Genomic DNA, 11,273 nt, shown 5'->3' on the forward strand with positions numbered 1-11,273 from the left:
TCCATTCCGCCCCTCGCCCCGCCCCTGGCCCCGCCCCTCCCCGTCTCTCCCCGCCGCAGCCATGGCGGTTCGCCTTCTGGTCGCCCGGGCCCTGCGGCTGCTCCCCCGCTGCCGCCTGCGCTGCGCCCCGCGCCCGGACCCGCGCCCCGAGCCCCGCTCCGTTCCTTCCCCTTTCCCTTCCCCGTCCCCTTCCCCATGGCGGCCGTGGCTCTCCTGGCTCCCCGCCGCCCGCCGCCTGCTGCTGCCCGGCCCGGCCCGCGGGCTGGCGGCCTCGGCGCTGCGGGGCCGCGGCGGGGCCTGCCTGGCGCTGGCCATGGCGCTGGGGCTGGTGGAGCCGCGTCTGGAGGAGCAGCGGCGGGCGGAGGCGGCCTGCAGGCACATCCAGGTGCGGGAGCGGGGCTGCCCGGCGGGGCGGCACTGAGCGGGGCCCAGTGGGGGTCAGGGCTGTGGGGAGCCCCACAGACACCCCAATGGAGGGCAATGGGGGTCAGGGCTGTGGGGGGTCCCACAGACACCCCTCATGGAGGGCAATGGGGGTCAGTGCTGTGGGGAGCCCCACAGACACCCCTCATGGAGGGCAATGGGGGGCAGGGCTGTGGGGGGTCCCACAGACACCCCTCATGGAGGGCAATGGGGGGCAGTGCTGTGGGGAGCCCCACAGACACCCCTCATGGAGGGCAATGGGGGTCAGGGCTGTGGGGAGCCCCACAGACACCCCTCATGGAGGGCAATGGGGGGCAGGGCTGTGACGGGTCCCACAGACACCCCTCATGGAGGGCAATGGGGGTCAGGGCTGTGGGGGGTCCCACAGACACCCCTCATGGAGGGCAATGGGGGGCAGTGCTGTGGGGAGCCCCACAGACACCCCTCATGGAGGGCAATGGGGGTCAGGGCTGTGACGGGTCCCACAGACACCCCTCATGGAGGGCAATGGGGGTCAGGGCTGTGGGGGGTCCCACAGACACCCCTCATGGAGGGCAATGGGGGCAGGGCTGTGGGGAGCCCCACAGACACCCCTCATGGAGGGCAATGGGGGCAGGGCTGTGGGGCCCACAGACACCCCTCATGGAGGGCAATGGGGGTCAGGGCTGTGCGGGTCCCACAGACACCCCTCATGGAGGGCAATGGGGGTCAGGGCTGTGGGGGGTCCCACAGACACCCCTCATGGAGGGCAATGGGGGTCAGGGCTGTGGGGGGTCCCACAGACACCCCTCATGGAGGGCAATGGGGGTCAGGGCTGTGAGGGGTCCCACAGACACCCCTCATGGAGGGCAATGGGGGTCAGGGCTGTGGGGGGTCCCACAGACACCCCTCATGGAGGGCAATGGGGGGCAGGGCTGTGGGGGGTCCCACAGACACCCCTCATGGAGGGCAATGGGGGTCAGGGCTGTGGGGAGCCCCACAGACACCCCTCATGGAGGGCAATGGGGGTCAGGGCTGTGGGTGGTCCTACAGACACCCCTCATGGAGGGCAATGGGGGTCAGTGCTGTGAGGGGTCCCACAGACACCCCATAAAAGAGGGTACCTGGGAAACCTTGTCAGCAGCCCTAAAGGTGGTACTGGAGGATCCTCGCTGTGGGGACCCCCTTGCTCCCTGTCCCCCACAGAGGAGGGGCTCCTGTCCCTGGTGATGGATGTCTTGTGTCCCAGAGCCCGGTGCTGATCCCTCAGGTTTGTCCCCTCTTGCCTTGGCCGGCAGTGCTGGCAGGGCACCAGGACGGATGGTGCTGAGCAGATTCCATGGGTAAAAATAGAGCTTTGGTGCTGGGAGCCAGCGCTCGCTGCTGGCCAGGGACCAGCCCGTTCCTGCTGAGGATCTGCCTCTCCCTCGGGTTCCCTGGGTGCTTTCCCTCCCCTGCCCTTTGCTGTCTTCCCCTTCCACTGCCCCTCCTGGGGCCCATTCCTCAGCCAGCCCCTGCTGGTGACAGCTCTGGCACCACCAGCCCCACAGGGCTGTGACTGCTCTGTGCTCTCCTCTGCTTTGTTCCCTCCCATCTTCTTGTGCCCATCCCATCCCTGGCAGTGCTCAAGGCCAGGTTGGACACAGGGGCTTGGAGCAAGCTGCTCCAGTGGAAGGGGTCCCTGCCCGTGGCAGGGGTTGGAGCTGGAGGAGCTTTAAGGTCCCTTCCAACCCAACCCATTCCATGATTCCATGATGTAGTTAGACTTGCCTCTACCAAAGATATTTATATTCTAGATTAGCAGATGAATTCTCCTCCCCATTCCTCCTTTTCCTGTGCATCCTCAGCACCCTCGGAAAGGGCACCTTTGGTAAAGACTGGTTTAGGGGTTATTTGTTTCAGACAAAAAAAACCATGGTTGCTCATTACTTTCTCTCTGGTTACAGTGATTTGGAGCTCATGATTAGAGCCTGATAGCAGCTTTCCAGGTTGGTCCAACCCAACAGGGTCCAAGATGCTGCTTCACCAGCAGGACAGTTCTCCTTCCCTGGCAGTCCTTGAATAACCAAGTGGGGTTTTTATCATGTCTCCCTCCTTTCAGACCGTGTTTGTTGGGAAGAACAAGCCACAGAAAGATGCCCTGAGCTGCTTCCGCTGGCAGGGCTTCAAGCTGGAGGAGTATCTCATCGGCCAACCCATCGGGAAGGGCTGCAGTGCCGCGGTGTATGAAGCAGCTATGCCTTTCTCCCGCCGTGGTGAGGGCTGTGTGGAGAGCAGGCACCCTGCAGGGCATGGCTCAGCTTCACAGGCAGCAGAAGAGGAGCCCGTAGTGAAACAGCAACCGAAGGAGGCTTTTCCATTAGCTATCAAAATGATGTGGAACATTTCGGTAAGGAATCGGTCTTGTCTGTCACTGGGGAAGTCTGGAATGTTTAACACTGAAGTGTTGAAAGTGCTCATTATGTAGTGCACGATGAGCATGTCAAAACAAAGCTGTTGATAAGTGACACTAGAGACGTCCATTGTGGTGAGCAATCCCAGAGCAAGGTAATGAAGCATTCATCATTCCTCTGGGATCGGCACTGAGAGCTGCCGCTGGTGGAGTTGTTGGTTATGGAGGTGATGGGTTTGGGAGAAAGCTTTGCTGGAGCTGGCTGTAATGGCAAGGGGTAAGATGGGAAAGCCACTGCTGCCACTGCTTCAGGAATCCGTGTCCTTGTCATTGTCAGAGCAGAGAGAGGCTTTTCTTCTGCCACGTGCAGCTGAGTGAAGCTGAGGTCAGGGCATGGGGCAGTAACCTGCATGCTGGCTCCCTTGGCCATGAAGTGGGTGGATGAGATCTGGGCTCACGTTTCCCAGCTCGCGTGGCTCCTCAGTGTGGCTGTTCCCCATTTCACAAGCTCCATGTGGCTTTTCCCATGGGAGAGGTTTCATAGCACTTGATGTGACAATTCTAAGAGATTCTTCCAAAACACCACTGTTTGCAGTCCCTTGGGCTCCTGGCATTTAGCTGTGGGCTTTTCAGTCAGGTTTTGAAGCTGAAAGTGAGTGTTAGCATACAGCTAACAGCCAAGGGCGCATTTGAAGAGACAGCTGGACTTCTTCATGCAAGTAAGGCCTTGCCACATCCCTTGGTCAATGCTTTAAGCAGTTAGTTGCCTTCCCTGATTTCGAAGTAGAGCAGGAAGTCCCTTCAGTCTCATGTAACTGCAGATACAGCACCAGCATCAGGATTGTCTGCTTTCTGTTTCTGTTGAGGCTGGGTGGTTTTAGAGCTTAAACCAGTGTGGTGTGTAATTGCTGTTACAGGCTGGTTCCTCCAGCGAAGCCATCCTTGATGCTATGGGCCGAGAGCTTGTTCCAGCCACAGGGGTTGCCTTAGCCGGAGAGTACGGAGCCATCCCTGGCCGCAGGTACAGTCGCTATGGAAGAGGCAGGTGGTGACATGCTAGGTCATTTTGCAGCACATCTGGGGTGTTAAGATGGCCTGAGGTTCCTAGAATAGCTCCTGAAAGTAGATAAAACCAAAGCCTTGGGATTATGGTTGGGCTGATGATCTTAAAGGGCTTTTTCAATCTTGACAGCCCCTCAAACATCACTCAGGAATGGGACTGCCTCGGGGCTTTTCCTCTGGTGTGCCTGTCTCCAGCAGAGTTAGGAAACCACACACAGCAGTTCTGCTGTTCAGATAGTGATTTATCACAGCCCTCTTTACTCTGAGGAGCAGACTGTGGCACGGTGTGTGGGGAGTACTTACAGTTAAACTGCAGTGGCTTGGGTGATGTAGTCCAGGAGGGTGTTGGCTGGGTGTGCCAATAACTGGGGACTGACTGGGGACCTGCCAGTGGTCTGATGGGTGACTGAGGCCAGGCACTACCATGCCCTGTGCCTCAGTTTCTCCATATGCAAAGTGCATATTAAACATCAAACAATCGACTGTATTACTTTACCAAGTGGTTTGCTTGTAAAATGTGTGCTGGGCAGGAAGGCTGAAACTTGTAGTGCAGGAAAGGTGGTAAGAAAGAAGGTGGGGAATGAGTCTGTTCTCTCTCTTTCACCTGGATGAGAGCGAGCAGACAGCATGAAGGTGGAAAACTGCACAGAAGCTTTTAAACAACCCTGGGTTAGCTGTCTGCTTGTTCAAAAATGCCTCTTTGTGTTCAGTGTGAAACAGTGGAGTCCTCAGTCCAGATTGTCCCATTTACATTTCAGATCCATCTCAGCTGCCAACACGGGTGGCACGGCGCTAGCTGAGAATGCCACAGAGCAGCCAAAGGGCTATTTGACATTCAGGGGATGAGAGGGGAGAGGGGTCTGTTTTGCAGACACAGATAGGTAATCCACCTTTCATTGTAGTGGGTGCTTCCTGCCTGTGCCATAGAATAGAGTCTGAATTGATAATGCCCAATGTAAAGTTGACCTTTATTTGATATCTACTAAAGTAATTGTGCTTATTTTTCTTCTCTGAAGCTGTTGTTGTAGTTCTTTTTGAATCAGGAAGCAGCTCTGCCTTTATTAGCAGCATGGAAGGGCTGCTAGGGTTTGAGTAAAATGAAGGCTGCATGGTAAGGGTTTTCAGCAAAGCTTTGTGTGCAGCACTGGTAAAGCACCACCGTTTCCCATTTGGCCTTTGTATATAGGGAAATCCAGTTATGGCAGAGCCCTACTAACAGCCACCAGTGGTGCCACCTGCCCACTGCTGTGGTAGATCTGCTTTGCATCAGCGTGGGAAACCAGTTAGGAGCAGGCCATGAGGGCAGGGAGGTTCCTGTCCCTGTTCTTTCTAACTGAATGGTTTCCAGGATGTGAACCTCTGAGTATGTGCTTAATGTGCAGTCCTGTAATCTGCACTGGGCAGCCCTCATGCACTCTCTAAGAAGGATTTCGGTGCAGAATAAACATGTTTGCACACTGCTTTGGAACTCTTTGATGGGGAGGATGGACTTGTTAATGAAAAGTAATTGCAGAAACAGCAGAGCTGTGTCTGATAAATCAGAGCTGACTGGGAGACTGATGGTATCTGCACTTCTGCACAGGAAACCCATCCTTGGAAGGAAGAAGTTGCAACCTCATCCCAATATAATCCAGGTGATCCGAGCATTCACCTCCTCTGTCCCTTTGCTGCCTGGAGCCTTTGCAGACTATCCTGATGTTCTTCCATTAAGCCTGAATCCCAGAGGGATTGGTCACAGCCGCACGCTCTTCCTGGTGATGAAGAAGTAGGTACAGAGCAGCTTGTTAATGTGACTCAGGCTTTTTGTGAGACTCTGTGTTCTGCTGCTGCTGCATGGGTCCTTGCAAAAGGTTGCTCTGGGCTGCTGCCAGAAAGCAGAGTGTGCTCTTGGAAACACCTCCTGTGACCTGTGCCAAGTCCTTGAGATGTGAACTCCTGCTCAACAATGAAAACAAGCTGTTCTTTTTAATAATTACCCCAAATTAAAGTGAGAAATGTGCAGCCTGTCCCCATTTGTCTGTCCTTCTGAGGCTGAATTTCACCCCTGGTCTGAACACACCGCTAGAGACAGAGCAGAATCATTGATGAGATTTATGAGTGCTCTGTGGCTTGGCTTTCTCTGTTGGGTTTTGGTTTTGAATGGGTATTGCAGTGGCATGACCTAAAAGCACTTTCTGTTTCCCACTCTTTTGTTCTGCCTGTGTCTGGAGAAGCACTCTGTCCTCTCTCTATTCTGTGTTCTTTCTCCTGATGCATTTTGCTCATTATTAATCTGCCTCCTCTTTCATGTAAAAGAGAACACCACTACATAAATACCTGCAAGAGTGACTGCTGTGTACCCGAGTCCCTGTTCAAGAGCTGCTTTTATTCATGGCTCTTGAGCTCAGTGCTGAGCTCAGTGGTGGGTGTTGGTGCAAAACAGAGGGTTTAAGAACAGCAGACAGGGCGTTGGAAGTGAATGATCTGAAGCTGCTTTCCAACCCTAACTGTTCTATGATTCTGTGACAGGGATGTGGTGTCAGGGTGATGCTGGGAGGTGGGAAGGCATTGTGGAGGTCAGCAGGAATTTGGCCCATGTAAGTGCTGTATTCGCAGCCAGTCAGCACTGAGGTTGAACTACAAGCCATAAGCTTCCAGGATGCTAATTCCAAGCTTTTCCTTGTTCTCACTAGTTATCCCTGCACTCTGCGCCAGTATCTGGGGGAGAACAGCCCAGATGTTCGTCTCTCCACGATGATGATCTTACAGCTCTTGGAAGGTGTGGACCATCTTGTTCGCCATGGAATAGCACACAGAGACCTGAAGTCTGACAACATCCTGGTTGAATTTGATTCTGGTATGTCATCAAATGCTGATGGAGTCAGGCAGAGAACTGCTGTATTTGTGAAGGTGTTCAGGGAGGTTCTACCCAGGTTTGGGGGAAGAGCAAGCATCAAACCCTTTGAAGAGTCTGAGGTTTGGTTTTTAGCTTACTGCTTGCTGTCACTGCAGCACTGGGGACCTCATTGATAGATGAATGTCTGTGCCTCAGGTTTTGGATCGTTAAAACAGGCTTGAAAGGAACGTTGTGCTATAGTCAGGTGGAGAGATGCAGCATATTGCTGAGGTGATCCACTTCACAACACAGTGAACCAGCAGATGGGTGTAGAGTAACACTGCATTTGTGATGCTGGAGATGCCTTTGCTCAGGCTCTTGGCTCTCATCTCCCTAGCTGAATCACACAGGGCAAATCTTCAAATCTCACCTCATGGTGAGGTTATGGGATGACGGGACATGGGTTGGAAGGGAAAGGGACCAACAGTGTTGAAGTCAAAAGCAGCTGGAGAGGGTTCAAACTGAAAGAGGGGAGGTTCAGGCTGAAGATAAGGCAGAAGCTCCTCCCTGTGAGGGTGCTGAGGCGCTGGCACAGGGTGCCCAGAGAAGCTGTGGCTGCCCCATCCCTGGCAGTGTTCAAGGCCAGGTTGGATGGGCCTTGCAGCAACCTGGTCTTTAAAGGTGTCCCTGCCTGTATCAGGTACCACCATGTCCTCCCAAAACAGATGCTGACTCTGCTCCCCTGTGTCATTTGCAGCTGGCTGCCCCTGGCTGGTGATCACAGACTTTGGTTGCTGTTTGGCAGATGAAAACATCGGCTTGAGACTGCCTTTCACCAGCTCTTACGTGGATCGGGGCGGCAATGGCTGTCTTATGGCACCCGAGGTACATCCCCCTGGTAGCAGTGGTTCGTGTTGCTGCTTGTCCTGCTGTCAGGATGGAAAGCTCCAGCCTCTGGTGCAGGCTGTGACTGGAACTTGAAAAAGGGTGGGATTAAGTCTGAAAGAGGCAGAGGGGACACATGCACATTGCTTTGCTGGGATTTGTCCCTGAGCCTTCCCCTGTGTGTACACACCACTGCTCTCTGGTGTGTTCCCATGAAAGCCTCTGCTGTCAGATCGATTTTCTACCTGTTCCTCCTTATTGACGTAACTTGGTCATGCGAGAATAACCTGATGCTGGTTACTGCATAACTGATGTCACCCACGGCGAGCAGCATCTCCTCAGGCTGTGCAGGAGATCTGTGTCTTGAGTTATGCTTGCTAAACATCCCTGCATTAATGAAGGAGGTCCTCTTCAGACCCGTGCTGAGCAGCTGTGGAACCAACACCTTGAGCTGTAAAGGGTGAAACGTAACCAGTCCCTGTTAGAAGCAGAACTGAGCTGTCCCACAAAAAGTTTGCTGTTTGTTTTTCTCTCAGGGCCTTTCCTATGTAGCTGTTGAAGAAGTTTCTGCAGATAAACCCCTTGTGTTGCAGCAGTAGTTTCTGGGTGAAGTTCAGGGGGCTGTGAAATTATTTATTGTTCTCTTTATTCTCTGATAGTAACCCTAAGAGAAGCGAGCACACCCTTAACTGTCTGCTTGACCTGGTCTTGCTTAAGGGCTGGTGCAGTTCATCTGCCTGTCGCCAATCCCAGTGTGAAACAGTCCTTGGGAATGCTGGTCAGGAGCGATGACTAAAGCCTGGGTGCAGTGGCCAGATTCCTCCCAGTGTCCCAGTAGTCTGAGTAATGTCAAAGGCTATGGGCATGCCTAAAGGAATATTTAGACCAGAGATTTAGATGAAGCAGCTTTGGGTTCAGCCTCTCTCAGTTTATTACAGTGGGAATGCTGACTCAAGCCTTGGAGATCAGTGTTAGCACAGAGCCCATGCTAGAGCTGTTTGTCTGAACACCCCCATCTCTGTGGCAGGTGATCACAGCCTCGCCTGGTCCAGGCACAGTGATCAACTACAGCAAATCTGATGCTTGGGCTGTTGGAGCCATCGCCTATGAAATCCTTGGCCTGGCCAATCCTTTCTACGGCCATGGGGCCTCGGCTCTGGAAAGCAGAAGCTACCATGAAGATCAGCTCCCCAGCCTGCCCGACCATGTGCCCCTCGAGGTGAAGCAAGTGATAAAGATGCTGCTTCGGAGGGATCCCAACAAGGTAAGAAGATGTCTTGAAGATCTCTGTCATCTGACTGTAGATCACCATGGAGGGCTACAGATTCAGGGGGCTGTAATCCAGATGTCATTGCAGTCTGGATAACAAGAAAGACAAGCAAAAAGTCTTTGCTGCTGTGCCACTGCACGTCAGAGATATCCCTGAGTAGGTTCAGGGACAGGCCAAGGGGAATGGCTTGAACCTGCCCGAGGGGAGACTGAGCTGAGCTCTTAGGCAGAAGCTCTTCCCTGTGAGGGTGCTGAGGCGCTGGCACAGGGTGCCCAGAGAAGCTGTGGCTGCCCCATCCCTGGCAGTGCTCAAGGCCAGGTTGGACACAGGGGCTTGGAGCAAGCTGCTCCAGTGGAAGGGGTCCCTGCCCGTGGCAGGGGTTGGAGCTGGAGGAGCTTTAAGGTCCCTTCAACCCAAACCAGGCTGGGATTTCAGTGGATTTTTTGTGTTAGGGCACTGGTTGGGGGGTGTCCATGCAGCTGCCCAGTATTAATGGACACAAGGAGCTTTTCAGTTTGCAAGGCTGATGCCTTAGAGGAGGCCTGGGGCTCATTGGGCAGCGTGGGTGCTACATGGAAGCGCAGCAGGAGCAGCTCATCCTCCCTCTCCCTCCTTTCGCAGAGACTCTCTGCCAGGGTTGCTGCCAACGTGCTTCACTTGAGCCTCTGGGGTGGAAGCATCCTGGCGAGCCAGGCCCTGGAACCCGACCAGATGGTCACCTGGCTCCTGTGCCAGTCTGCAGGCGCCCTGCTCACGGAGGGGCTGGTGGGGGAGAGCCTGGTGGAACCCAAGATGAAGATGTGCTTTCTGGCAAACCTCGAGTACGAAGAGCTCTGGGCAGCCGCATTCCTGCTGCTGGCCTGGAGGAGCCGCTCTGAGCACAGCACAAGCCCATGATAAACGGTTCTCTATGGGCACATGGGAGCCTGTCTTTTCTGTCTGCCTGGGATCCTGCAGCACTTAGGGAACAAACCTGCAGGCCCGTGTGGAAGAGGTTGAGTTTCTCTCCAGCATTAGCACACACTGCTTTTCTCTCCTGCTAGAGGAAATGTCTCTGCTTCATTACTGCCTTGGTGTGAGGCTGTGCAGACCTTGCAGGTGTCCTGAGGTTCGTGGTTGGGGTTGATCACATTTGGGAGTTCTGAGTTGTGTGTTGGATGAAGAGGAGGGTGTGTGGGGAGGAGGCACTGTCTAACTGCTCTTCCCACTGGAGCATCCCAGTTTGGAACAGTACATGGAGAAAGCCAGGCTGGGAAAGGGATGTGCGAGCTCTCTGTCCTTAGGGAATCCAGTGGTGCCCTGAGGGTGCTGTTCCTCTGCAGCCACTGTGGAGTGCCAGCCAAAGCCTCCTAGTGAGGTGCTGTCTGGTAACAAGTGTCAGGAGTGCTGGCTGCAGATGAGAACACACCATGAAACACCCCAGGAGCTGTATGTGGAGCACATTGAGCTCAAACCCCTCTGAGGTTTGTGTCTTGCCTGGTCAGGCTGTCAAGGTAGGGATAACACTGCATTAGAATGGGGCTGAGCAGTGGTGCCTGCTTAAAGAACACAGTTTAATGCTCTTCTGTTTTACTGACCTGTTTTTCAATGCTGTAATACCCTTTGGTTGGGGAGGACACATCAAGGTTTGAACAACAACAGTCACGTTTATGAAGCCATCGTTCATTTTCATGTCTAGAATGGTGTTCAGAGGAACATGGGCAGGGAGTTATTGCTGCACAATAAACTGGTTTATGCTCCTCTGCTGCATGGGGTCCCTCAGCCTCGTGTGTCTCTGTGGTGGGTCTGGGCTTTAGGCTGCAGATGCACTGGGACAGCATAGCCGTGGTTTGGGGCTGCCTTTAAAGCTCATCCAGCTCTGTGGTGCTGCCTGTGGACCGTGTTCTGCCATCCCCCAAGTGGAGCCTCCCGGAAAGGACTGGACTTTGCCTCCTGAATGTGCCCATTTCTCTCCCTGCTCCTGCAGTTCCCAGGTCAATGACATCGTGTGTCAGTGCCGGTAGCCCCCATCTCCCTGCAGTAATGAACGTGCCATCAGCATCTCACACAGTGAACCAGCGCCTCGTTCAGCAGCCCCTGGGCCTGGAGTAGCCCCGTTCATGGAGCCTGGGATGGAGCCTCAGCAAAGAGCCTGGGGAATCAGGGAAAATGAGCTCTTTGGGGAAAAAACTTGTGGAAGAGGAAGGTGTTGGAACAGACCTGACCCGTGTCTCACTGTGGGGCCTGGTCCTGAGCACTCACTGGAGCTCTTTGGTGGGTGAACGCTGGTGCTTTCCTGGTGGCTCCCTGCTCCCACCTCTCTTCCTGCTGTTCCGTGATCTGAGAGGGGGCTGGATCAGCAGGACACGGCTCCGATGTGCCCCGCTGAAAACACACACATTCCATATCCAAACCCACTGCGTGGAGCAGGCTTTCTGCTGGGAGCATCGTCCATCTCCTTGCCCTTT

General features: G+C 54.4%; 2 protein-coding genes across 3 annotated transcripts in view; both read left to right on the forward strand.

Moving 5' to 3' along the window:
- The window catches only part of LOC133214472 (caspase-9-like), a 48,798-nt gene that overhangs the window by 13,415 nt on the left and 24,110 nt on the right, over positions 1-11,273 (forward strand). The window lies entirely within an intron of this gene.
- Positions 59-9,745, forward strand: PINK1 (PTEN induced kinase 1). 2 transcript variants are annotated; one of them, XM_061357377.1, is made up of 8 exons: positions 59-385; positions 2,504-2,791; positions 3,712-3,815; positions 5,439-5,621; positions 6,529-6,692; positions 7,429-7,556; positions 8,584-8,820; positions 9,448-9,745. In XM_061357377.1, exons 1-8 carry the CDS (start codon positions 62-64, stop codon positions 9,721-9,723), a joined length of 1,704 nt encoding a protein of 567 aa, XP_061213361.1. In that variant the 5' UTR covers positions 59-61; the 3' UTR covers positions 9,724-9,745. The 2 variants fall into 2 exon arrangements, with proteins under 2 accessions (XP_061213361.1, XP_061213362.1); XM_061357378.1 differs by lacking the exon at positions 59-385 and adding an exon at positions 2,162-2,272.

This window comes from Neopsephotus bourkii, unplaced genomic scaffold, assembly GCF_033783945.1.
Source record: "Neopsephotus bourkii isolate Nb327-2 ecotype Australia unplaced genomic scaffold, CSIRO-AGI_Nbou_v1 NB_891, whole genome shotgun sequence".
Classification (NCBI taxonomy): domain Eukaryota; kingdom Metazoa; phylum Chordata; class Aves; order Psittaciformes; family Psittacidae; genus Neopsephotus; species Neopsephotus bourkii.